Consider the following 27,340-nt stretch of genomic DNA (forward strand, 5'->3'; position numbering starts at 1 on the left):
CAGGAACGTAGCCGTTGTTTCGGGGGCTCTGTGGCAAAACTACAGCCACATAACCTTCAGGAAATAATGCCCTAAGTCAAAGGAGTCATAAATTATTTATAAGCTCTCTGAACAAGCTGTTTGACCCTCGAAGTCACACTTATCAGCTTTAAGAAAAGCATGTTATTATTGTATGTTAATTACTTTTCACTTGTGGGTCGTTTAAACAGGCAAAGAGATTCACTGTTGCTGAGGTTCAGATTCTAAACACTTCTCCACACCATCCATGCCACGTCTGTGTAGCGGCCTTATACTTGGCTAAAATGAATGAATTAGCCAAGTACTGTAAGTGGTAAGAGCGCTCTAGGTTTGATAGATTACTTTAGTTAGTTGTGAGCAATTTCACTGTGTATTTGCTGACAAGTATGAACATAAATGTAAAAATATACAGTAAATACTGATCCTTTTTATGAATAATATAATAAACTTTGAACATCTGTAATGTAGTCTATAAAGAGATTCGTTTTAATATAATAATAATAATAATAATAATAATAATAAAATAAGAAGCTAGCCTAAACTAAGCTAGTCAGCAGCTTAACGAGAGCCTTTCTGATTACTCGGAGATACAGTACAAGTGATAACAAACAAGCCACTGACAGTGAGATTAGGTTATAAAGCAAAATAAAGGGGAAAAGAAAAAAGAGTTGACTGAACTATGACTGCTGACTTTTTTTAATCAAAAAGCTCAATTATGTAGCAGGGCTACATCTGGAACATCTAGAAGAGATGGTTTATTATGATGGAATTTGATGGGAAGTTAGATAACACCTTATGGGGAGTGGTCCTTTTTAAATGAAATAACCCCCCCGCCAGACTCTTAGTAACAGATCAACATCATCTCAGTGAGAGCATCTGAACATTCAGTAGATTATCAAGAGACTAACACTGAAAACGTGTACTGAATTCAGCTGTTCTTCAAGGTCAAGTTCAGATCTATAGATGTTTTTCTGAGAAATCAATGTCCATCTCAACCTTCTCAACCAACTGTTTTAGACCTGCTGCTGACACCAGTCTGAAACTTTTGAATTTGGCAGTGTCTAGCTTGAGGTGTCTTTTTTTAGGATACTAACCTACACAAACTAGCTAAGGATATTTTCAGTAAACAGTGCATGTTAATGTTAACAAGTATCTTGTGACTGCCTCGAGCTGGGGTCGCCTAGGAGCATGAGCAGGAAGCAAATGTAACACGCTTGCCTCTCAAATCAGACTACGATATCTCTTGACTAAGAACGGATCGCTTGCCAACCTGAACACGCCACCAACACGTGGGGAATCATGGAGGGTCAAGGAAATTCCTTGAGATTCAATTCATGGCAAGGAGTGGCCGTCATGGAGCTCCTTAAATGCTCCCAGTCCCAGGTGCAACTCATGAACAACAAACGAACACAAATGAACCGGAATCAACACAAATGAACCAGAAGTGAGGTAGAAGTCCTTATATGAGCCTGTGGGCGGTGGCCCTGGATTGCCCCGGGGGAGGGCGCGATAACGAGGGCCTGACATATATAGCATGAACATGTCAGGCAGAACCCTTGAACTTGTATAGAGCTTTTCCATTATGGGTCTGATTAGGGCCAGAGCCGAACATTTTAAACATCCAGAACTTAGCCCAATTGTCCAGGACCATGCTCACCTCAGGTCTACTAGTGTCCCTCAGGGAATTCCAATATATTTGGTTGAAAAAAATCATTTGTATTCATAATTTTATTAAGTTATTAAAACTTAAATAAAAAACTAATAAAACATTAAAAAACATTAATTAGTAGATAATGCATTTAAAAATTGCATGAATCTTAAGCCCTACTTTAAGCTGTAGGAAGTAGAAATTGTCACTTTACATGCAATAAATATAAAATAGCAGTTTACATCTTAAATTATGATAATGAATTTGATAAGGAACGTTTTGCAAACAGCTGTAAATAACTTCACCTCTGTAAAAAGGCTACTTTCTTTTTTCTTCACTTTACATTTATAGTTTTTAGTTTGAACATCTATCTAAAGGAGCACAAAAGTCTGGCATTTCCTCCTATTTTAATGAGTCAGAACAGCACTGTTAGGTCGCAATGGCAAAGCCAGAGACACACCTCAATGACCAAATGCAGCATCCACTCTACACAGTTAAATGCCAATGTCTAATTATGCTAACCACGTCACCCACTCACTGTGGACCGCGGACCTGAAACAACACCTCTTCACTGGTCGATGCTGACGCTGCTGAAGCTGAATCACTTTCTATGGCTGACGGCAGTAGTTGACTCCTCTTGATGGCAAAGTCAGAGACACGTCTCACAAGCCCCAATGCGGCATCTACTGTCCACAGTAACATTCAATTATGCTAACCGTGTCACCCACTCACCGTGGACTGTCCGGAAACAGCTGTTCACTGGTTGATGCTAACGCTGCTGAAGCTGAATCACTTTCTATGGCTGATGGCTATGGTTGTCCCCTTGAAAAATGTCCTGGTGTCCATGGTTAACCCGCTAGCTATCATATGGTAGCTACCATAGCTACCATAGATGCTGAAATTCCCCTAGAACCTTCAGGGCAATGATTTGGCCAGTCCGGTAAGATCAGTCAGTCACACTTATAAATCAAACCAACCAAACCAAAACCTTTGGCCCTTCCATGGCATAACTTTGAAGCACTGAGAGCATTACAATGTGTGTGGAACGTCTAAATTCATTAAAGTGCAGACATGTATAAAGTACTAGAGACCCAGACTTGAGTAAAAGTACAAGTGCTCTATCAGAAAAAACGCCGTGAGTAGAAGTGATCTTTAAGCTCCAGACTTAAGTAGAAGTTCTAAAGTATTCAACACTTTTTATACTTAAGTTTTTGCAAGTAGTTTATTTCAGATGCTCAGACTTAAGGACGGTCTCAGTTCCTCTGGCTGTAGTAGAAGGACAGGACTGTAGAAGTTCAGGAACACGAGTCTTCAGTTCACTCTCTAAACAAACTCGCCCAAAAGAGAGAAAGCTGAGCAGACCTGACTCGACCCGCCACATACAGGAGTTTCATCTGTAAAACCAGTGAGGAGAGCAGCTCAAACCCCTGAGCTTCACTCTCTGTAAACTCAACTACAGCTGAAAGATCTCAGCCCATTCGGACACATACGAGTATTTGCAGGAGGTGAAGATGGAGGAGTTTCTTCTGGTGGTTCTTCTTCTTCCATCTGGAGATAAACTACTAGAGCTCTAGCGTTAGTGTCCTCACTGCAGCAGCGGAGTGAGAGAGAGGAAGAATGGCAGCATGCATGCTGACGGCTCGATCGCTTGAGGCGGCTTCATCAAACCCGGTGACAGCGCCATCTAGCGCTCTGGAGGTGATAACATGGGTTTGAAATGATTTGTACCCTTTTTATAATTGTAACGAGTAACGATGCAGCACATTAACAATGTAACTGAGTAAAAGTATTAGGAGAAAAATAAATACTCCAGTAGACACAGATACAGTATTTTAGTACTTAAGTACAGTAGTGAAGTACTTCTACTTCCTTACTATACATCGCTGTTAAAGTGTGCTGGATGTAGCCGTACACTGCGGTTCATATAGTAGGACAGTTTCATTCATTAAAGAAAGCTTTCAGAAGCGAGCAATAGTGAATGGCTTCATATACGGTCTACCCTTCAGCCCAGTGATAAATGAATCCTGAAGCAATTCACAGCATGCCAATCATACGCACCCATCCATTTAGCCAGGAATGATTCTACCCTGAGTCAGTGTTTTAATTAGAGCTCATGTCCTTCACAGTGACCTTCTCCAGCCTAATTATGCCTTAATTAAAGTGGAATCCAGGCCCCATAACACCTGATTACTCCAACTGGGATTTCACATACATACACACACATCACCTGCCGGGTTCTGGCCTTATGAAATCCAGAATGGACTATTCCAATTTGTTTTACGCTGCACTCTACCAGAGAAGAAATGTGATGGGTGATCTCATCTACGCCGGGATACCAATCAATTCAATATTGATTTTAGTTAGTTTAGATTTTTAGAGTGGTACTGGTGTTAATTAACTACGTGTACCAAGAAGCTTATAAGGGACACCTGGTCCCCTACACATTCATGCAAGTATCTAATCAACCTATCAGGTGGCAAATGCAATGCAATGCAAGAAATCACGTAGATATGGGTCAGCTGCTTCAGGTAACCTTAACAATAACCATCAGAATGTGGAGAAAATATGGGATCTCCAGTGATTCTGAGCATGGCGTGGATGTTGGTGTCAGAAGGGTTGGCTTGAGTAGCTCTGGAACTGCTGATCTTCTTGGAATATCAGCACCACAGTCTCTATAGGGGTGGTCAGAATTTGGCACCAACAGGAGGACTCCATGGACACAACCTGCCTTGTGTGAACAGTCCAGGCTGGTGGAGGCCTGTTAATGCCAAGCAACTTCCCTGTTTCCCAAATACACTTGTACTCATGCCCAAAAACATGCCACCACCATGCCAGTGGCACTGCTGTTCTGAAAATGGTCCCAGCACATGGTTAAATACACTACACAAATACTCTGTGGCATTCAAGCGATGAATGATTTAAGGATTGACCAAAATGACAACCAGAAAAGAGGGAACAGATGCAACTCCCGATAGCTACATCTGTTCGCCCTTCTCTGGTCTTCATTCTGCTGCTTGCCCCGTTAAAGCCAAGCAGAAGATATTTCATGGGCAGCAACAATCAATAGGTTAATAATGTGGAAGCCACAAACTGCTGCCCTGCTCTCTCCCCTGCATTGCAACACACTTTTAATGGCTTCTAGCCAGGAGTCCCTATTCTAGGCGGCGAAGCCATTACCTTGGCTCTCTCGCTCTCTCTCTTTCTCTCCGCAGTGCAGTTTATATATGAGTAAACTCCAAAGCAAGTCTTAAATGAAGTGCAGCACCCTCCAATGTGCCTTTATTTCCTAAATGCCTCAAAACAATTTTGGTCAGTATGCATTACCTGACATTTAATGACAAATGGATAAAACGCAGCCCCTCCCCTACCCCCAATTTATTTTTCTTTTTTTTTGGAAGGACAGTGGTTGTATTACCCTGGGTGGGAAGCAGTGGATTAAAATGGCAGCCCAATCAAGCCCACACAGCAGTACAGTGCCGCTCCTTGCCCCAGCCTTTCTGAGGCTAATGAAGTGTGTTTCATAAGAGCTAAAGTGCAGAAAGTGCACCAAAGTCAGCTTTTCCAATGATGCCTGACATTTTCATTGGACAAAATCAGAAGATTCAAGGAGAACGGTCCTCCAGCAGAGCGCAAATGGCTGTGAAATGTGGCTTTGGCACATTTCAAGGCCTTTTTTTTGTAGCTTCATCCCTTCTTCATGGCATCAGCGCCTACATGTGTGGAGGTTCACACCTATACGACCTGAAAAGAACATCCATAAATCCACTGAACTATTTATTAGGTAGACCTGTAGAACTGCTCATCCATGCAATTATGTAATCAGCCAATCGTGTGGAGGCAGTGCAGGGCATAAAGGCACTGTTCACATCAAGCATTAGAATGAGGAAAAATATGATCTCTGATTTTGAGAGGTATGTGATTGATTCCAGAAGGTCAGAGAAAGGCTGGTTTGAGTAGTTCTAGATCTGCTTGAGTTTTCTGAGAATGGTGCAATAAAGAGAAAACATCCAATGAGCCGCGGTCCTGCAGATAGCCTCCAACACCTCGTTGTCTGATGAAAGACGTTAACGGAGAATGGCCAACCAAGTTGACCTGTTGAAAAGCATTGCAGTATGCTCAACACATCCAACCGTGAGGTCCAGTGTGTTCTCCTGCAACGGAGCAGAAGACCCTGTTGAGTGCTTAGTGAGTTCGCAGCATCCAGTACTGGGATTTTCTTTAGGAAATATTGTGATATTACATTTTAATAACACTGCTCAGCACCACGTCCATGAGAACTTAAATACAGAGTGGAGCAGAAGATGACAAATGCTTGAGGTAAGGTTCCACTTGAAATTCACCCTAATGAGGGCTGTTGATCAAAGCTGTGGAGCAGCACTGATTGCTGCTTTAATACAAAGATGAAGGCTTCACATAATTATTAAGCATTTCTTAAGATGAAATAGGGGAAATACTTAGTGGTGATTTCTGGCATACAACAAGCCATGTCTTATTTATTTATTTTTTTTAGAAGATTACACTCACCATCCAATTCTTGTAGGCATCAATGTTTTGCCCACACCCTTAAATCTAAGAGTACTAATGGCAAAATGGTTCAATATAAAACCAAGGCAACTCCAAGAACCAATTGAGTTAAATAATTATTTGCCAGTTAAATGGTTCTTCACAATGATGGAAAGCCTTATGTATTGGATATTAAACTGTATTAAACCTTAAAGCTGTATATTACACTCAATATATAATGTACCTCATTAAACCCAACCTGTACTAAACTGAAATGTACTGTATTAAGCCTTGAAGGTGTGAATTATACTGGAATGTATTATACTAAACCCTAAAGGCCTGCACTATACTGGGAAGTGCTATACTAAATCCTAAAGGCCCGTATTAAACCCTAAAGGCCTGCACTATACCGGAATGTACAAACTAAACCCTAAAGGCCTGTGTTAATGCCGAAAGGCCTACTAGAGTGTACACACTAACCCCCAAATGACTGTCTTATACTATAATATACTGTAATAAACCCCAAAGGCCTGTACTATAATGGAATCTACTACACTAAACCCCAAAGATCTGATGCATAATGTCATGTACTGCACAAGACCCTAGATGTTTGTATTACACTGTAATGCACTGTACTAAACCTCAAAGGTCTACTTGTATTACAGATAAACCCTAAAGGCTTATCCTTCACATGAATGTATTGTACTAAACCCCAAAGTATCTAATATACTGAACTCTACAATATTAAAACCTAAAGGGCTGTATTAAACCCTGAAGGCTTGTTTCATACCATAATGTACTGTACTAAACACTAAAGGCTTGTATTACACTGTAATATACTGTACTAAACCCTAAAGGGCTGTATAAAACCTTAAGACCTATATTACACTATAATATACTGTACTAAACCCTAAAGGGCTGTATTAAACCCTGAAGGCCTGTATTACATTGTAATGTACTATTCTAAACCCTAAAGGTCTTTACTATACATTAATGTGCTGCACTAAACCCTAAAGGCCTGTATTACATTGTAATGTACTGTACTAAACCCTAAAGGGCTGTATTAAACCCTGAGGGCCTGTATTACATTGTAATGTACTGTACTAAACCCTAAAGGGCTGTATTAAACCCTGAGGGCCTGTATTACATTGTAATGTACTATTCTAAACCCTAAAGGTCTTTACTATACATTAATGTGCTGCACTAAACCCTAAAGGCCTGTATTACATTGTAATGTACTGTACTAAACCCTAAAGGGCTGTATTAAACCCTGAGGGCCTGTATTACATTGTAATGTACTATTCTAAACCCTAAAGGTCTTTACTATACATTAATGTGCTGCACTAAACCCTAAAGGCCTGTATTACATTGTAATGTACTGTACTAAACCCTAAAGGGCTGTATGAAACCCTGAAGGCCTGTATTACATTGTAATGTACTGTACTAAACCCTAAAGGGCTGTATTAAACCCTGAAGGCCTGTATTACATTGTAATGTACTGTACTAAACCCTAAAGGGCTGTATTAAACCCTGAAGGCCTGTATTACATTGTAATGTACTATTCTAAACCCTAAAGGTCTTTACTATACATTAGTGTGCTGCACTAAACCCTAAAGGCTTGTATTACACTATAATGTACTGTACTATACCCGAAAGGGCTGTATTAAACCCTGAAGGCCTGTATTACACTGTGATATACTGTACCAAACCTTAAAGGCATGTATGTGGGTCATACTTTAACTCCATGCCCCCAAAAGACATGTTAATTATTAGTTTCAGAGTTAATATTGAATATTAGCCTTTAAAAGTAAATCTCACAACTAGGTCTAGGTTTCTAAAAAGGTTAAAGATCAAAATAAAGTTTAAAATATTTTTTTTTTTGTGTGAATTTTATGCAGTATTAATTTAAATGTTATGACCTAAAAACTGATTCTTTAAAATGTTTTATTCAATAGTTGAACAAAAATAAAAACTTAATAAACTTTCTCAATTCTTACTGAATCATTTACAGCTCGGTTCATCATTCTACACTCGTCTAGACAGTCTCACAGCTTCTGTACTGCTTCCTGCAAGCTGTGAGAGCCATGGGGAGGCCATGGGGAGTGCTGACTCAGTGGCTCGAGCACTGGATAACTGATCCCAAGGTTGTGGGTTCGTTACTCAGGATCATTCAGCTGATACTGTTGGGCCCTTAACTTCTCTACTACAGGGGTGCCGTAGCATGGCTGACCTTGTGCTCTGACCCCGGCTTCCTTAGCTGGAATATGGGAAGACAAGAGACTTTGCTGAAGTGTACAAGTATATCATTATTATACGCTTATCTTCATGACTACATATCTGTGTTCAAAATTAGCAGGCCTTGTTACTCTAGCTTTTGGCACAACGACAAAAGCTCCTACTGCTCTTAAAGAGCACAGCAATCAAGGCGAGAACGCCACATTAATGTGACTGTGTCTTTGCAGAAGCCCTGGTTGACGACTGGTTGGGCTGACCTCATTTTACATAATTAGAGCCAGAGTCATTGCAGGCTGCCTCAGCAGAGGCCACGCTGAAGAAGTGATCAAACGCAAGGAGAAGCGGGCAGGGAGGGAGGGGGCTAGTGGAAAACGAAGCATCGCTGTGGGAAGTCTCACGGCCTCGTTTTAGGTGCTGGAAGCCTGAAAGGAAATTAATTAGCCAAAGCTAAATTTGCTGTAACCACCCCACCGCCCCCACGCTGCACCCTGGGTGGAGTAAAAGAGCGGAATAGCACAGGGAATATGAAAGGAAGCTGTCACTCAAAACTCCCCGTTTCTTTTTCAGCTCCCACGGCCAGCGTTAGTCAGAGTCAGGGGGCTTGCACAATACAAACGTTTAGCTACACGTGCTCACATCACAACACGCTATCGCTGAATCTCCAGCGCTAGCCAGCCATATTCAACCCTATGTTTTTGTGAAGAACTCTCTGAAATTTTTTTAATCAACTATTATTAATATAATAATGTTATTAGTATGTATGTGTGCTACATCCATTTATCCATTTATCCATCCATCCATCCATCCATCCATCCATCCTCCTACCCATTTATCCATTTATCTATCTATCCATCAGTCCATCTATTCATGTATCCACCAATCCATGCTCCTACCCATTATTAGGAGACTTCACTGAAGTGTAGTGAAGGGGGCAGTGGTGGCTCAGCGGTTAGAGCGCGGGGTATCGATAACAAGGTTGTGGGTTCGATTCACGGGCTCGGCAAGCTGCCATTGTTGGGCCCTTGAGCAAGGCCCTTTACCCTCTCTGCTCCCCGGGCACTGGAGTTGGCTGCCCACTGCTCTGGGTGTGTGTGTACTCACTGCCCCTAGTGCACTAGTGTGTGTGTGTGTGTGTTCACTACCACAGATAGGTTAAATGCGGAGGACATATTTACGTGCACCTTTACCTTATTCTACCCATCCATCCTATCAGTCCATCCTACATCAGTGCTGGAGAATGTAGAGCCATAAGCAGCCATGACATTAAAAACCTCCTCCATGGATCACACCTATAAGCCTCAGCAACTCATCACCTGCTAATCTATCTATCATCACTCAATTTTGGTGAGTTGCACCCATTGTTGACACAGATGTGCAAATGCACACACACATACAGCTTGTCTAGTACCTGTAGAGAAACACTGCCTATAGATTAGGACTCAGAGGAGCAGATTTTCTAACTTTTGGCACTGTGCCTAATACCAGGCGTGGGCTAGAGGGGTATACAGCCCCTCAGCATTGAGCTGTGGAGCAGTGGAAGAACTGTGTTCTCTGGAATGATGGATGGTGGAGCTCCATCCAATACTTTTGGGAGTTGAGTTGGGGGGCTGGGGATTAGGTAGGGTGGTGATCATTCAACTTCCCGACCTCACTAACGCTCTTGTGGCTGGATGCAGATGAATGCAATCAGATCCTCAAAGCAATGCTCCAACATCTAGAAGAAGGCCTTAGAGGCAGATATATGTGTACGTAGGTCAGTCATTCGCACCTATCCCCTCTCCAGCCACCCCCCTCTCCTGAACACCTGATCCCTGCAGATATCCATATTACAAATCTCAGCTTTCATTTGTTCTCCATTTCTGCACGACCTCTCTCCTTCACCTTCACAATGAGGGTTTTTAAGTAAGGCTGCGGCCATGAGTCATTCGCCCTCCGGCTGGAACATTACTGCAAATGAAAATTGACCTTTTTTGTCAGAGAATACTTAAATATTAATTAAAAATGAGAAAACACTCCATTCTCTAACCTTCTCTTCCCCTCGCCTCTAGGGCATCCAGCAGAGCTCCTTTTGTTCATTTCTGTCTGTCTGTCTTTTGTTTCTTCCCATTTTCGAGCTGCATTTGTTGCTTTATCTCTGCTTAATGTGTCTTATTCCGACTCTCATAATTGCAGGCTCTGCTCGACCATTCACAGAAAAGTTCTGCCAACTGACGACAGAACTGATGAAAGAACTGTCAAAAGCAGTAAAGTGTTTAAATCGGCACAATAAAATGCACTAAAAGTTAAAGTTAAAGTGAAAAATATAATTTTTACCTGACATAAAAAAGTCAACCCCAGCCCTAATCGCAGCTAGTCTGCCCATTATAACATTATTAGGGCCTTGGCATGGATAGGTCACAGTGGAACATAAGGAGAAGACTGAGCAGCTGCTGGAGCCACTTGCACACTTAAATGAGCATCCAAAACCAAAGGGCAAGTAAAAGTTGACCATGCATATTGATGGAAAAGCTAAGGCGTCTGTTGCTGCAGCTGGCTCTATGAGTGCCAGAGCAAAACCTTGGGAGGGAATCAGCATGGCACATGTTGTTTATGGAGGAATGTGGAGAGCCTCCAGATAAGGTGCTAGCACACATACTCTTGCATACTGTATAGAAATCTGACCACACACAAACACACACACACACACTGGTCTAGCCACTTAATGCAGCTGTGAAGCAGAGCTTGACCAACCCAACAAAATTCAAGGAACCAGGGCAGTTCAGGATTTCCATTGTTATTTTCCATAATCCTTTGGAAAATGTTGGGTCCCAAAGTATTAGCAAGTGAAATGATCGTAAATGTAGTCTAATTATATAATATTTCTTATTTTTACATTGTTATACGAATATTATATGATTATTACATTTATTCCCTCAAAATGTATTCCCTTATTAAATGTTATCTCTTATCTCATTTATTCTACTAAGAGTGTCTTATATATATATATATATTTTTTTTTTCTTGACAAAAGCTAAAAACGAAATATATAAAATTTCCCAAAATTATTATTATTATTAATAATAATAATAATAATAATAATAATGACAAATACTGACACTCTTAGTAGAGTACATGAGATAAGAGATAACATTTAATAATAATAAGTATTATTATTATTGATAATAATAATAATAATAATAATAATATGAGCAATATTAGATATTTTGACTACATTTAAGAGGATTTCACCTACTAAGATCATTTTTTCCAGGGTCCGCAATCCACCAGTTTTCTACACAACCACACTGGCTAATACTGAGTGTCCTGACAGTCCTGCTTGCTTGTTTTTCCTGCCAAAACAGCACTTACAGTATTTGTCAGGCATACAGAGCAGACTGTCCTCTGGTAACTAAGAGGTCAGCATGGGTTTTGTACTACAGCGAAGAACAAAAAAGCAGTTCATGATTTAAAGGGTCCCGAGAATGTCAAACTGCATTTTTCTTGGTGGAGTTGAATAATGAGAGACTGGCACATGAAACTGATACACCGTGACCCTCAAACACTGCTGTTCGCCCTTCATAAATAAAACCAGCAGAATCAAAACAGAGCTGGAAAACAGGCCAATTCTGTTACATTTAAAAGGGGTTTTCTTTCAGTGTGGAGTTTCACCAATTCTTTCAACTCATCTTACTGCCTAAATGTAGCCTAATTATCTGACACATCCCATTTTTATATCGCTGAATGATTATTATAAGATTATACATTATTATTATTATATATGTTATATATTATTTTTGACTTATTTGAAAAAAAATTATCTACTGGAAGTGTCTGGCAGATAGTCTTGCTTGTTTCAAGCACTTTTTCTTGACAAATCCTAAATTATCTGCAATTTCCTAAATTAAGTGAAATTATCAGTCAACAGAATGACACTATGACAAGTAAACAAACTTAGCTTAACAAAGCTTATGGACTGTGGACCTCATCTATACCATCAAACCTCCTCCCCATACATACACACTCTGCACCCTGCACTTATGCACAGTCACACTGCACCCACAAAGACTTCCCCAACCACACTACATCTGAACTCACACCCATCCAGTGCCTTTTGTAAATGATGTAAACATTCAGATTATATCAAACCTGTACATTTAACTGCTTCAACCAGTGCAGTATTGTAGTATATACTGAGAGTATGTATAGTGTGTATAATGTGTGTATAGTGTGTATAATGTGTGTATAGTGTGTATAATGTGTGTTTAGTGTGTATAGTGTGTATAGTGTGTATAATGTGTAAAATGTGTATAATGTGTGTTTAGTGTGTATAATGTGTGTATAGTGTGTGTATAGTGTGTGTATGGTGTGTATAGTGTGTGTATAATGTGTATAGTGTGTGTATAATGTGTATAATGTGTATAATGTGTGTATAGTGAGTATAATGTGTGTATAATGTGTGTGTAGTGTGTATAATGTGTATAATGTGTGTGTAGTGTGTATAGTGTGCATAGTGTGTATAATCTGTGTATAGTGTGTGTATAGTGTGTATAATGTGTATATAGTGTGTATAATGTGTGTAAAATGTGTGTGTAGTGTGTATAATGTGTATAATGTGTGTATAATGTGTGTATAATGTGTGTGTAGTGTGTATAATGTGTGTATAATGTGTGTATAATGTGTGTAGTGTGTATAGTGTGTATAATGTGTATAGTGTGTGTATAGTGTGTATAATGTGTATAGTGTGTATAATGTGTGTACAATGTGTGTATAGTGTGTGTATAGTGTGTATAGTGTGTGTATAGTGTGTATAGTGTGTATAGTGTGTGTATGGTGTGTATAATGTGTGTATAGTGTGTGTGTAGTGTGTATAATGTGTATAATGTGTGTATAGTCTGTATAATGTGTGTATAATGTGTGTAGTGTGTGTATAGTGTGTATAATGTGTGTATAATGTGTGTATAGTGTGTGTATAGTGTGTATAGAGTGTGTATATTGTGTATAGTGTGTGTATGGTGTGTATAGTGTGTAGAATGTGTGTATAATGTGTATAGTGTGTGTATACTGTGTATAGTGTGTGTATGGCGTGTATATGTATAATGTAAGTTCATGTGTAAATATTCAGTATTTCTTTGTGTAAAAATGTGTGTTTTTTGTAACACTGTGAAGAACGATGCACCTACATCTTTCCCTCAGCTTTACACCTGCGTAAGTTTTCTACACAATCGCATAATATTAATTATTACTCTATACACACACCATACACACACTATATACATTATATACACACTACACACACTATACACACACTATACACACACATTACACACACATTACACACACTATACACACACTATACACACACATTACACACACTATACACACACTAAACACACACTAAACACACATTATACACACACGCTATACACACACTATACACACTAAACACACATTATACACATTATACACACACTATACAAACACTATACACACCATACACACACTATACACACACTATACACACTATACACACACTATACACACATTATACACACTATACACACACTATACACACACTATACACACATTATACACACTATACACACACTATACACACACTATACACACTATACACACATTATACACACTATACACATTATACACACACTATACACACATTATACACACACTACACACACATTATACATACTACACACGCACTACACACACTATCCACACTATACACACTATACACATTATACACACATTGTACACACTATATTACTGAGTGTCCTGACAGTTTCCTTGCCAAAGAAGCACTTACAGTACTTTTCAGGCATCACAGAACCAAAATACTCAATAAATGCATTCTTTGGTACTTTTAAATTGGGACAAGCTGCCACATATGAATCAAATCTGTTCAACACAACAGCTTTCTTTTAACACAAACCGTGTTCCTGTAACACATGACCAATTTCCACAGTTTTTTGGTTCAGTGTGGAATTACACCGCTCTCGGTATGTGATTTGTTTTGCTATCTGGTGTCGACCAGAGGGTGATGGATCCTCTTTTTTTTAAGTCTTGGTTCCTCTCAAAGTTTACTGAAAAAAACAGCACTATGAATTTACATGACATCAATGTGGCAAGGGCTTGCAGTGTTGCGCTTGGCTTGCTCGCTGTGGAAGGCCTGGACCGGGATTTATGTAAAGCTGTGCTGTGACAATATAAATAAATCTGAATTGAACTGACTTGACCTTGAACGCACACAACATGTCTAAATGTTTGTGGACACCCCTTCTAGAGAAGGCATTCAACTACTATAAGTGGCACCCATCGCTGACACACACGCAGCTGGACTCTAGAGAAGCATTGGTAAGAGAATAGGACTCTTTTGGGCAGATGAACATGAGCTTATTGGGTCCATGCCTAATGCCAGGTGTGGGCTAGAGGGATGTAAAGCCCCCCAGGATTTAGATGTGAAGCAATGGAAGAACTATGTTCTCTGGAAAAATGTTGCTCCATTCTGGGAAGTTGGTCAGCATGGGACAAACCATGAATACATATATAAATAAAGCCTCCTATCATTGTGGAGCTGTGGAGCAGTAAATGTGTGATCATTCAACATCTCAACCTCACCTTACTTGTCACTGAATGCAATCAAATCCTCACAGCAGTGCTTTAAAATCTAGTAGAAAGCCTTCTTCCCTGGTCAATAGAGGCAGTTCCTCCAACAAAAGCAGGATAGACTCGTTTTAACACCCACAAGGAATGAGCAGATGTCCCAATACTTTTGTCCATATAGTGTATTTCTTTCTTGTAGACATTGCAGTAAAATGCTTTTCCGAAATATGAACTGCATTCCTTATATATTCCCTGGGAGGAGGGTTAGGAGAACTCTAACAGTTGATTAAAATCCTTAATTCTGAACGTCCCGCAACACCACCACCAAACAGAGAGCAGCATGCACTCTTCAGTAGACATGCAGGGACAGAAGGATGAAGCTTATGGGTGAACGTAACTCTATTAAGTGAGAAATCGCTGTTTACTGCTCCCTATACAGTTTCAGCTCCCCTCCCTATGGAACATTTTCACTCCCTTTGGTCGGGAATGACCCTTGAAAAGGCTGAAGGCACCTGTGGAGAACTAAGGACTGGCTTAAAGGTGAGAAAGCAAAAGAGCCTTGGCTCTACTTTAACTTGCACATGTAATCTAGTCACGCACACAAAGCCTGACCAAGATTTAGCCCTTTACTCTGAGCAAGGCAAGGTCATCCAGGAGGTCCTCTATCAGACAGGGTAGGCTGATAAAAACAACTCAAGAGCCTGGGATAGAGAGAGAGAGAGAGAGAGAGAGAGAGAGAGAGAGAGAACCAACGAAGTAAGACTGTGAAGCGTCGCTGGAGGACAAGCATGTCTTGTGGACTCGTAGCTGATAAGCGCTGGACTCTGTCATGCTGACACTCTGTGATAAGAGCAAGAGCAGCTCAGAGGACATCCGCTACCAAACTCCCTGACAAGGGAACACCAGCACTGACCCAACGCTGCACCTGGGACATCTCTCCTTAGCTCAGTTCGGTCCAAAGCTGTCAAGCCCACAGCACACATTATTACAGGACTTTTTATGTTCTCTCTCCAGTGACCACTGTGCTGTGGGCGGCTACTGCATTTGTTATCCAGTGGGTCACCTCTGGCCAGTTTCATAGTGGCAAAACTCTAAACACTGCTCCAGGACCAATAAGCAACCACTTACAGTAGACTGTTACTATAGTGACAGTAATAAAAGTGATTCAAGATTGAACTTCCCAAGAAGTGTTTAAAGTAAGCTTGTAAAGTAGCTTGAAGTAATCAGGAAGTATTATCACAACATATTTCAGTCAGTGAATGTTACTATAATAACATGTTTCCATAGTTACACAGATTATAAATGATATAAATAAATATCACAAAAATTTGATAGACCAAGATGTTACTACAATAAGTTTCATTTTGCTATATGTTTTAGGTTTTTAAGAACATGACTTTTGGTAGATGTTAGAATGTTAGATGTGGAACCAATTTTCAGTAGATGTTACCATGACAACATGTCTCAGTAGATATGTTCAGCAGATGTTTCAGTAGATTTTACTATGAGTAGAAGTTCAGTAGAAGTTACTGTAACAGTTTCAGTAGATGTTATGATTACAATTAGTTACAGTTGTGGCATATGTTACAATGCATGGTTTAAGCAGATGTTACTATAACTAAAAGTTTCAGTAGACGTTACTATAACTAAAGCCTTCAGTAGATGTTACTATAACTAAAGCTTTCAGTAGACGTTACTATAACTAAAGCTTTCAGTAGACGTTACTATAACTAAAGCCTTCAGTAGACGTTACTATAACTAAAACCTTCAGTAGACGTAACTATAACTGAAAGTTTCAGTAGATGTTACTATAACTAAAACCTTTAGTAGATGTTACTATAACTAAAACCTTTAGTAGATGTTACTATAACTAAAGCTTTCAGATGTTACTATAACTAAAGCTTTCAGTAGACATTACTATAACTAAAAGTTTCAGTAAATGTTATTATAACTAAAACCTTCAGTAGATGTTACTATAACTAAAAGTTTCAGTAGACGTTCCTATAACTAAAACCTTCAGTAAATGTTCCTCAGCAAATGTTACAATAACTAAGAAGCAAATAACCCCCATCAAGGGAGAGAATAAACTCACAGCCAATTAACTACAAGGTTAAGCTGTGGGATTCTGTAGTTATTTCTCAGTGTTCAACAGCCCTAATCAGTATGAGCTATTAGCCAGTAGCCATTAGGCTGTACTGGTGTGAAATTAGACATTAGCTCTGTGCCAACAGACGGAGCATCAGGCAGACAGACAAAGGCAAAGGCAGCTAAGAGCAAGGTCATACAGATACAGATCAGAACTGCTCGTAGAGCCGAGTGAGGGAGGCAGAAATAAACCAAAATGAAGGACATAATCACTCCGACATCAGAGCAGTGGACAGCTGGGTGATGAAAGAACAATGTTCCAGTAAGAAACTGATATGTGTACAAAAACTCCCCTGGCACACTGGCAAAGCTTCCTGAGTGCCGAACTCAAACTGGTCTACCCAGAGGAAGCTAACGAAAGGCAAACACTCCAGATGAAAAGTGAGAGAGATTGAGAGCAAGGACGCAATGGGCAAAAATGACCATCCCAGCATGAAAGGGAGGAGAGGGACATGTTTCCGTGGTAACTCAGAGCACAAACAGGATGACACTCACCCGCTGCTCTTGTGTGGCCACAAAGGTCTGGAAGCCAGGCGCCACCCCGAAGCCGAGCTCGTGTACGAACGGAGGCTCCGCCTGACTGTGGATCTGCACCCGCACACCTGCCTCAAACGCTGTCTCTTCTATAAGGGGGAGAGAGAGAGAAAAAAAAAGAGAAGATCATTATTTATGCATATATACTGTGTCCAAATGTATGTGGACACCTCTTCTAATGACTGCGTTCAGCTACTTGCACCCATACGCACACACAGCTTGTCTAGTCCATATAGATACGTATTGCCAATAGAACAGGACTCTCTGGAGCAGAGCAGTATCAGAGCTGACTAGCTTACGGATCCACATGGCTGCTAGATCAGGCTAAATCTAGGAAAGGAAATCTAGTATTTAGACCCAGTCTGCCACCAGTGGCTTGTCTGATCTAATCATTGACTTACTGAGCTACAAAATAAAACTATATTAAAACTATATTATATATAAAATCTTTATTTACATATTTACGGACTAATTTGTCTGGGTTAAGCCACGCCCACTTCCAATTTAAACCAAAAAACAGGTACAGACCTCTATCTTCACCTCTAAACAGATGCAGAAAGAGCCTGTCTACATTTTGGATTCCACGTGTCTGCATGAAAAGCACTGTTATCGGGTTACGATCGCATCACTCAAACCGCATTCGGCGGTAGAACCCCCACTATTACTCTAAATTGTTCACAGTAGCCCAGAGCAGGACAATTTGAATGGGACAACTTTGTCAATTATTTCTCCCCGTTTCTATCCAATAAACGCACCTGCTCATAGCTTCCCCTAGAACTACCAATGCTCCCGACACTAGGAGGGTAAGGACTTAATACACGTCTCCTCAGATACAAGTGAAGCCGGCCAATGCCTTTTTTTCTAACTGCCAGGCAGCCAACACGCTTGGAAGAAAGCACCAGCTAACAGACGCCTGTGCCGGCAATTAGGGGAGTAATGAGGGGAGAGAGAGCCATCTACTCACCTGGAGAGAGCATGGCCAATTGTGCACTTTTGGACTACGGCCACTGATGGCAAAGCGGCATGGCTCAGGACTCGAGCTCTTGACTCCCTGGCCATAGTGGTAGCGCAATGAGCCACTCGGAAATCCACCACAAAATCATTGTTCACAGGTAATAAAATGGAAATGATGTAAGATTTCATAAGTAAAATAAGAGAAGGTAAAATCAGCTCTGCTGAATTTGGTAAAAGAAAATCAGTATTCAGATAGAGCTGTGAACAGGCCCATAAAGAGCTGTAGATAGAGGAATTAAGCTGAGGCTGTTCTTGCACCAAAACAAAAGCATGAACTGTTCACTTTTTTTTGGGCTAACGCTCTTCTTGCTTGCTAAAATAGCAATTGTAATTAGTTCTCCCACTAACTCCTGGACTAAGTCTGCTTGGGCCTATAGGTCAGTGCTCTATTCAGCTAGAGAGCTTAGCGTTAATTTGACCCTCCCCCCGCCGACAAATTAAGCCTGGGCTCAATTAAAAAGTGCAGGGGCATTGCTTTAATGCTTTAGAAAGTGTTGGATCAAGTACCAGTTCGCTCCCACGGCCCAGGCTAATAACTCTAGATTTGTAATGACTCAGCATTTGTTTGGAAGGCTCCTAATGCACTACCAGCACTAGCGAAAATTGTAGCAGATAGACACCTGCATTGGAGGTATTTATTCTCCTCCTCCTTCACACACTCACAAAGGCAAGGTGGACACGAGGTTGCTGAGTCAGCAGGCCCCCCGAGGCCTGGCAGGCATCTTAATGGACGCCTGTGACAAAAGAACATTGCCATAAAGCCCCCCTGCCCACATAGGATCCATTAAAGACCAGAGCAATGACGCAAACACGGCACGATAGAAGCTCAAGCCATTACACATAACAGGTGCGGTCAGTAAGGGGCTGCAGTAGTGTGTAGGTGTGAAGAAAGACCACTGTTAGCGTCCAGAGGTCAGGTGAAGACTTGACACGTGGCGGACCTGGTGTTACCTCTGTGAAACTGAGCCGTCATACGTTTTTACTCATATTTTTCCTTTTACTCATGAAGTTATGTGCTGTTGCCGGCTGGATTTCCACATTGAGTCGGCTGCTAATTTGCACCTCTCCTTCACTGCATAGGCATTTAACAGTTCCCTTTTCATAATATTACTGTTATAGTGCTGCTGTTGTTACACTCTAGACCCTTAAAGGTTAGGTTCTTCAAAGGATTTTCAACAGCAATGGTTCTTGAACCCCTTACAACCCCAAGCTTATTACATACTAGGGCCTTATTATCTAGTAACTACAGGGACTAGACATTTACATTTAAGGCATTTAGCAGATGCTCTTATCCAGAGCGACTTACAAAAGTGCTTTGCTGTTTACCCAAGAAAAACCTCAGCTAGTTTAAATAGACTAATAATTCAAAGATACTCTAAGTTAAGACATTACTAAACACAAGTCAGTAAGGAGACCACTCTGCTGTTCGCCCAAGTATTCTCTGAAGAGGAGGGTCTTCAGTCTGGGTTTGAAGACAGCGAGCGTTGGACTTTGCTGTTCAGACACCCAGGAAAAGCTTGTTCCACCACTTTGGTGCAGGACAGAAAAAAGCCTGGACGCTTGTCTTCCGTGGATTTTGAGGGATGGCGCGTCGAGCCAAGCTGTACTTGAAGCTCTAAGGGCTCTTGGTGCGGATTGGCTTTTGCCCATTGCCATCAAGTACGGAGGGGCTGGTCCTTTCTGGGCTTTGTAGGCCAGCATCAGGGTTTTGAATCTGATGTGGGCAGCAGCTACAGGAAGCCAGTGAAGAGAGAACGCAGCAGTGGAGTGACATGGCTGAATTTAGGAACGTTGAAGACGACCCGTGCCGCTGCATTCTGGACAAGCTGCAGGGGCCTGATGGTGCGCAGAGGGAGACCAGTCAGAAGAGAGCTGCAGTAGTCAAGCCTTGAAGTGATGAGAGACTGAACAAGCACCTGGGTGACTCTCTAGAGAGGAAGGGACGAATTCTCCGGATGTTGTATAGGAGAAATCTGCATGACAGAGTTACGGACTAGAGGTGTGTGATAAGACTTTGGGCCTGTTAACTGGCCAAAGGACATTTAGGGGGTTGAAAAATCATGACAACTCAAAGAACCAACCATGCACAAATGGCTCGTTGACTGCTTAAATGGCTCTTGTAAAGGTTTTCAGTGTCGGTATGAGAACCATTTCCTCTACTTTTTGTTAGTTGGTTTAGGTCTTTGTTTCAGTGCATTCATTTAAATTCAATGTCTAAAGTCTAGAAACTGGATTAAAATAACAACTAGCCAAAGAAAATACTTTTGATACAAGATATGATGCGATATTTACCATTGCATCAGTTCATACAGCACAAAACATCTGACACAGTGGATTCAGATGGGACTGAATTCATAGAGATTCACAGAAACATGACATGTCTCACCTCACACCCCTCACATTTCTGCAGATATTTAAGTATATCTTTTCATGGGACAACACTGACAAAATGACACTTTGACACAATGAAAAGTAACTCAATATACAGCCATTAATGTCTAAACCACCAGCAACGAAAGTGAGTGCACCCCTAAGAGACTACACCCCTAAATGTCCAAATTGGGAGGAGCGCAAAGTCTCGAATATCCGCCAGCTCCGTGATGTCGTCATGGAGGAGTGGAAAAGCATTCCAGTGGCAACCTGTGAAGCTCTGGTAAACTCCATGCCCAGGAGAGTTAAGGCAGTTCTGGAAAATAATGGTGGCCACACATAATATTGACACTTCAGGAACTTTCACTAATGGGTGTACTCACTTTCGTTGCCGGTGGTTTAGACATTAATGGCTGTATATTGAGTTATTCTGAGGGAAGAATACATTTACACTGTTATATCAGCTGCACACAGACTACTTTTCATTGTGTCAAAGTGTCATTTCGTCAGTGTTGTCCCATGAAAAAATTTACTTAAATATCTGCAGAACTGTGAGGGGTGTACTCACTTATGTGATACACTGTTCGTGGCTGTTTCTGAATGGTACGCACCGCTGAAATACTGGGAAATGTATTGTGGTTAGTCAGCAGGTGCCACCTGTGTTTTTGTTCCATTTACTCCCATAATGTCCTCATCATCATCTTAGTCATCATCATCATCGTTGCCGTGATGTCATGGTGCATAGCGAATGTTAACAGCAGGATGTTCTGGGGCACTCTTCTATTTTACACTCCCCATAGGAGCTCGCTTGTCTCGTCCATAGCAACAAACGTTATCTTTGTCTTAGGATGACTACACAATTTTCCCCTCATCATCAATAGGCAGTTGCTCAGCCAACTTGTGTTTGATGTCTGAGGTTTGCTTCTTCATGCCTGGTTTACACTACAGGATTTTTTAAATCACACATCATGACATTTCACTGAGTTTTCTGTCCTTGATAGTTTTTAGTCATTAAAGTCCCCACACTACACGAATGATACACCACACACTTTCAGATTATACGTGCGAACAAGAGTCCTGACCGATGGCACTGAACCTTCAAACCCTTTTTTGTGGGAGTTTCTCACAAACTGCTGCATACAGAAAAAGCCAAGAGGAAGACGAGAATGTGTGCACCTCGTATATCTGTGTATTTAAAAGCTGTTTTCTGGGCAGTAAAATTTTGTTTGCTTAGAAAACACATGTTCATTAATTCATTAAAGTGTAAACCATTTCACAACTTCTCCTTAATGAAGCTCGGTGTTATCTGTAGTTTATCGTCCTGTCTGCTTCAGTTAAAATAAAAAAGCAGATCAAATATTACTCTGAAATTAAAAAAAAAAAAATTAAAAACTTATTTAGGGCACAAGTTGGTGGCAGTATTAGCTCTGCTGACTATATCTGAAAAGTTTCTCCCAGCTCAAATCTCATTGGTTGAAGGTCTTTCATGATATCCACATCATGCTTCACACCAAAGAATCAGCTCCATTAATAGGATCCATTAAAGACCAGAGCAATGACGCAAACGAGGCATAATAGAAGCTCAAGCCATTACACATAACATGTGTGGTCAACCCCATAAAACTTACTTACAAGGCTTATTACACACAAAGGTGTATTACTCAGTAACTACGGGGACTTCTGTACAAACGAGACAAACACGATTTCGAGCCGCTGCCCACAGGCCTAAATAAGTCCATGTGTTTGATTCAGTGTGTCGATTCATGTTCATTTGGTTCATGTGTTTCACCTGGGATTGGGGGATATTTAAGGAGCCTCGACACCGCCATTCGAATTGTACGTACTGGAGACTCCAGGACAGGTTCCGCGTTGGTTTCAGGTGTGCTTCGGACGGCTCAGGATTCAACCATATTCAGGAGTCGGTCTCCCGGCTAATCACATATCAAGCGAGGCTCGCTTGTTCCTGTCTGGATGCTCAAGGTACCCATGCTCCAGCAAGGCGACCTACGCTCTCAGCGGCACGCTGCAGTTCCAGGTTTGGTCGGCCTTGCCGGCTGGTTCCCCAGTTTTGTCATTGAGCGTTGCCCCCATCGCCCAGGGCGCTGCTTGTAGGGTTTAGATCTAGCCCCCATTTGGTTCCTCTCCTGTCATTCTCCCTTTTGGTGCCTGCTCAGCTCCCAACTCCTCCCAGTCCTGGGTTTTGTGCTGTTCGCCATTTCGTTTGTCAGGTTTGAGTTTTTGTGTCTCACTGTTGGTCACTGTTTGCTGCATTTTGCCTCACTTGCCCCCTTCTTGTTATCTTTGTTAATAAATCTGTATTAGTATTTTGCATATATAGAACAAAGCATAGTAAAATGATAAATAATAAATAAGGAACCACTGACATATGAGTAGTGCATCATAAGTATACTGAGGCAGTGGTATAGCCAGTGTGGGTGGGGTTCAGTGCAGTGTAATAGTTTGTGCCTGTCAGTGTAAAACTTTCCCGTAATGTAATTTTGTAATGCCATTTTTGGCTCGATGGCTAACTATAATCTTTTATGGGGCTAAAGAACCATTTTCTGTAATTTACAGGACCCTTGTTGAGTTTACGACAGGATACTGAATCGTGAATATTAAACATGTTTCATATTTACGGTTCACGATCAGGGTGGTCCCGACTGAACTGAGGGCAGATCAGAGGACTAAAGGTTGGATTATACACACCACACACTACAGGATAATCTGGGATGATCGTCATTTACAATCACCCTACAATCAATACGTTTTGAGATTGTTAGGAGGAGCAAATCGTCCTTGACATCAGCCTGATTATCCTGTAGCGCGGGCCAGGCATTAGCCTGAACTGGAGCTACTAATGAAGCTACCAAGTAATGGAACTCCACCAGCGAGCATTTAAAACTGCTTCCCTTAAATAATTAGGACCGATCACAGTTGGAGGGGAGGTCTCAGGACAAATGATGTGATGATTTGGGGCAGTCAGGGAAAGTCTCAGAACAAATCATGCAGTGATTAGGACCAATCACAGTCAGGGGGAGGTCTCAGAACAAATGACACAGTGCTTAGTAACACTCACAGTCAGTGGGGTCTTACAATAAATGAAAGGGGTAGTTCTCAGTCTTAGAACAAACAAGGCGTACGTAGGACCAATCACAATCACAATCTCAGAACAACCAGTGCAGTAAATAGGGCAAATTGCAGTCAAGGGGGTACAAACAATGTGTTAATTAGGACCAACTAACGATTTGGACCAATCAAAGTCAGAGGGAGGTCTCAGAACAATGATGAAATGTTTAGGACCAATCACAGTCAGGGTGAGGTGTCAAAGTAATAATGCAGTGTTTCGGTTCAATACTAGTCAAGGGAATTCTCTGAACAAACAATGCAGCAATTAGGACCAATCACAGTCAGGAGGAGGTCTTAGAACAATGATGCAGTAATTAGAACCAATCACAGTCAGGAGGAGGTCTCAGAACAAACAATGTGGTAATTAGGACCAATCACAGTCAGGAGGTCTCAGAACAATGATGCTGTGATTAGGACCAATTACAGACAGGGGGATGTTTTTAAACCAGTGACACTAATTATGACCAATTGTAGTCGGAGGGGTGGGGTCTTAAAATGAACAATGTGGTAATTACAGTCAGGGGGAGATTTCAGAACAATGATGCAGTGATTAGGACCAAGTCAGGGACAGTCAGGGGGAGGTCTCACAACTAACAAGGTGATGATTAGGATCAGTTACACTCAGGGGGAGGTCTCAGAACTAACAACACCAATTAGGACCAATCACAGTCAGGGGGAGGTCTCAGAACTAACAACACTAATTAGAACCAATCACAGTCAGGGGGAGATCTTAGAACAAACAAGGTGATGAATAGGATCAGTCACAGATCATGGGGTGGTCTCAGAACAATGGTGCAGTGATTAGGACCAATCACACTCGGGGGAGGTCTCAGAACAATGATGCAGTGATTAGGACCAATCACAGTCGGGGGGAGGTCTCAGAACAAACAATGTGGTAATTAGGACCAATCACAGTCAGGGGGAGGTCTCAGAACAAACAATGTGGTAATTAGGACCAATCACAGTCAGGGGGAGGTCTCAGAACTAACAAGGTGAGTAGGACTGAGCAGGGCTTTAGCGGTGCTAATGGTCAGAAGGAGTTTTTTGGGGCTACGTTTAGGACAGGATGTACAGCTTTAGCTTCATTTTGTGTTTGAAGTGACCTGCCAGCTTTAGGGGGGGTTGTTTATCCCCTGTGTGTCTAGCCACCCAACTCAGTCTGACATGAACACCCTCGCCAGCAGCCCCTGCATTATCCCGCCATCTCCCTTGCTTCCCTTTCTCTCTCTCCTTTCCCCCCTATCTCTCTGACATTTCAGCATTCTCTTGCCCTCAGCTACACTCAGTGCCCTCAGTGATGTCATCGCTTCCTTTTCTGGGAAACTGCCACCTTACATATTTGTCAAAGCTGTGTCATGAGCTACATCAGGCTGCATCACAGAGGCTAACCCACCTACCCACACACACACTTACCCACACACACTCAGGTGGGTTATACATACAATATGCCTGTATGTATTTTCAATGTATGGTTTTGTTGTATATGATTATTTATTCCAAATAATTATTATTGTGAGAACAGATCAGGTCTGTCCTGCAAAGACCTTGTACATGGCTTTCTGACCTCATTGAAATCTGGCAGTTGTTATTTACATTTTGATGTGTGGAGTCCAGCCCTTCCAACATTTTGGCATGAACTCTCAACTCCCAGATGCCTGAGAACCAGCTCTTTTTGACACCAACTCTCAAGTCATGAGCATAACCTCAGTAAAAGCCCTGCTGAAGGTCAGGTCAAGGCCAGCTTCTGCTGGCAGCTAGTTTCCGATGGTCTGAACTGGGCTTTCATGGTCAAAATGGTTTAAAAGCTGGTCATCCAGGCCAAAACATACCATATGCTGAATAGCTTGAATAGCTATTGAATAGCTATTGAATTGAATAGTCATGCTGGTCATTAGGGGTGACTAGCTTGGTCATGCTGGTAGGCTAGATTGGTCATGCTGATCATGATTGTTGACCAGCTTGGTCATGCTGGTCATGCTGGCTAAATAGCTTGGTCATGCTGGTCACGCTGGCTGACTAGCTTGGTCATGCTGGTCATGATGGTTGACTAGCTTGGTCATTCTGGTCATGATGGTTGACTAGCTTGGTCATGCTGGTTATACTGACTGACTAGCTTGGTCATGCTGGTTATACTGACTGACTAGCTTGGTCATGCAGGTCATGAAGGTTGACTAGCTTGGTTATGCTAGTCATGATGGTTGACTAGCTTGGTCATGCTGGTCATGATGGTTGACTAGCTTGGTTGTGCTGGTTATACTGGCTAACTAGCTTGGTCATGCTGGTCATGATGGTTGACTAGCTTGGTCGTGCTGGTTATACTGGCTGACTAGCTTGGTCGTGCTGGTCATGAAGGTTGACTAGTTTGGTCATGCTGGTCACGCTGGCTGATTAGCTAGGTCGTGCTGGTCATGATGGTTGACTAGCTTGGTCATGCTGGTCACGCTGGCTGATTAGCTAGGTCGTGCTGGTCATGATGGTTGACTAGCTTGGTCATACTGGTTATGATGGTTGACTAGCTTGGTCATGATGGTCGATCAGGGAGGTTAAATGAAGGATTTTTAATAAACCAAGTGCCATTGTTTCCCTTTCTTTCTCCCTCTGTTTCTCTTCCTTACTTGCACTTTTAATCCCGACTGATTTAATTCCATGCGTTCTTTCTGCTGAGCATGCATCTACTTTTGGAGGACCTCAGCCCTGAATCAACAGATATGCTCTACAAAAGACAGAGAATTTAACACAGCAAATATTTGATATTTAAAAATATTTGAAGAAGGTCTATTATAGCAGCTTATCTTAGCGTGAAGCTGCATTAACTGACCGAGAAATTCTTTAAGGACGGAATGTGGAAATGCAGAGCAGTGTGAGAGAGGAAACAAAGGCAGAAGTCCTCGCTCCCTTTCATCCTCGCTCACTCTTCATCTCGGGTGTGTTCGTGTAACAGGTGAACAGGAACAGAGTGAAACTTCAGAAGCGGAACTCTAAGGAATTTGGACTCGCGGAGCGTCAGAAGCTCTCTCCAGCTCTGGCTTCTGAACACACAGGCACACATCTGAAGCCTGCCTTATTTGTAGCCTTCACGCTTCACCTACACACACTCACACACACTCACACACAAACTACAAATTCTCTAAATCGAAGTCTGCAGAAATG

At 41.6% G+C, this 27,340-nt stretch overlaps 1 protein-coding gene across 2 annotated transcripts in view; it reads right to left on the bottom strand.

The window, feature by feature from the left end:
* asic2 (acid-sensing (proton-gated) ion channel 2) overlaps positions 1-27,340 on the bottom strand; it is a 623,897-nt gene that overhangs the window by 39,225 nt on the left and 557,332 nt on the right. For both annotated transcript variants that reach the window (XM_072693188.1, XM_072693186.1), the window contains one exon: positions 17,642-17,769. In XM_072693188.1, the coding sequence (XP_072549289.1) occupies positions 17,642-17,769 (128 nt within the window). The remainder of the gene's footprint in view (positions 1-17,641; positions 17,770-27,340) is intronic.

The sequence above is a fragment of the Salminus brasiliensis genome, chromosome 12, assembly GCF_030463535.1.
Source record: "Salminus brasiliensis chromosome 12, fSalBra1.hap2, whole genome shotgun sequence".
Classification (NCBI taxonomy): Eukaryota; Metazoa; Chordata; class Actinopteri; order Characiformes; family Bryconidae; genus Salminus; species Salminus brasiliensis.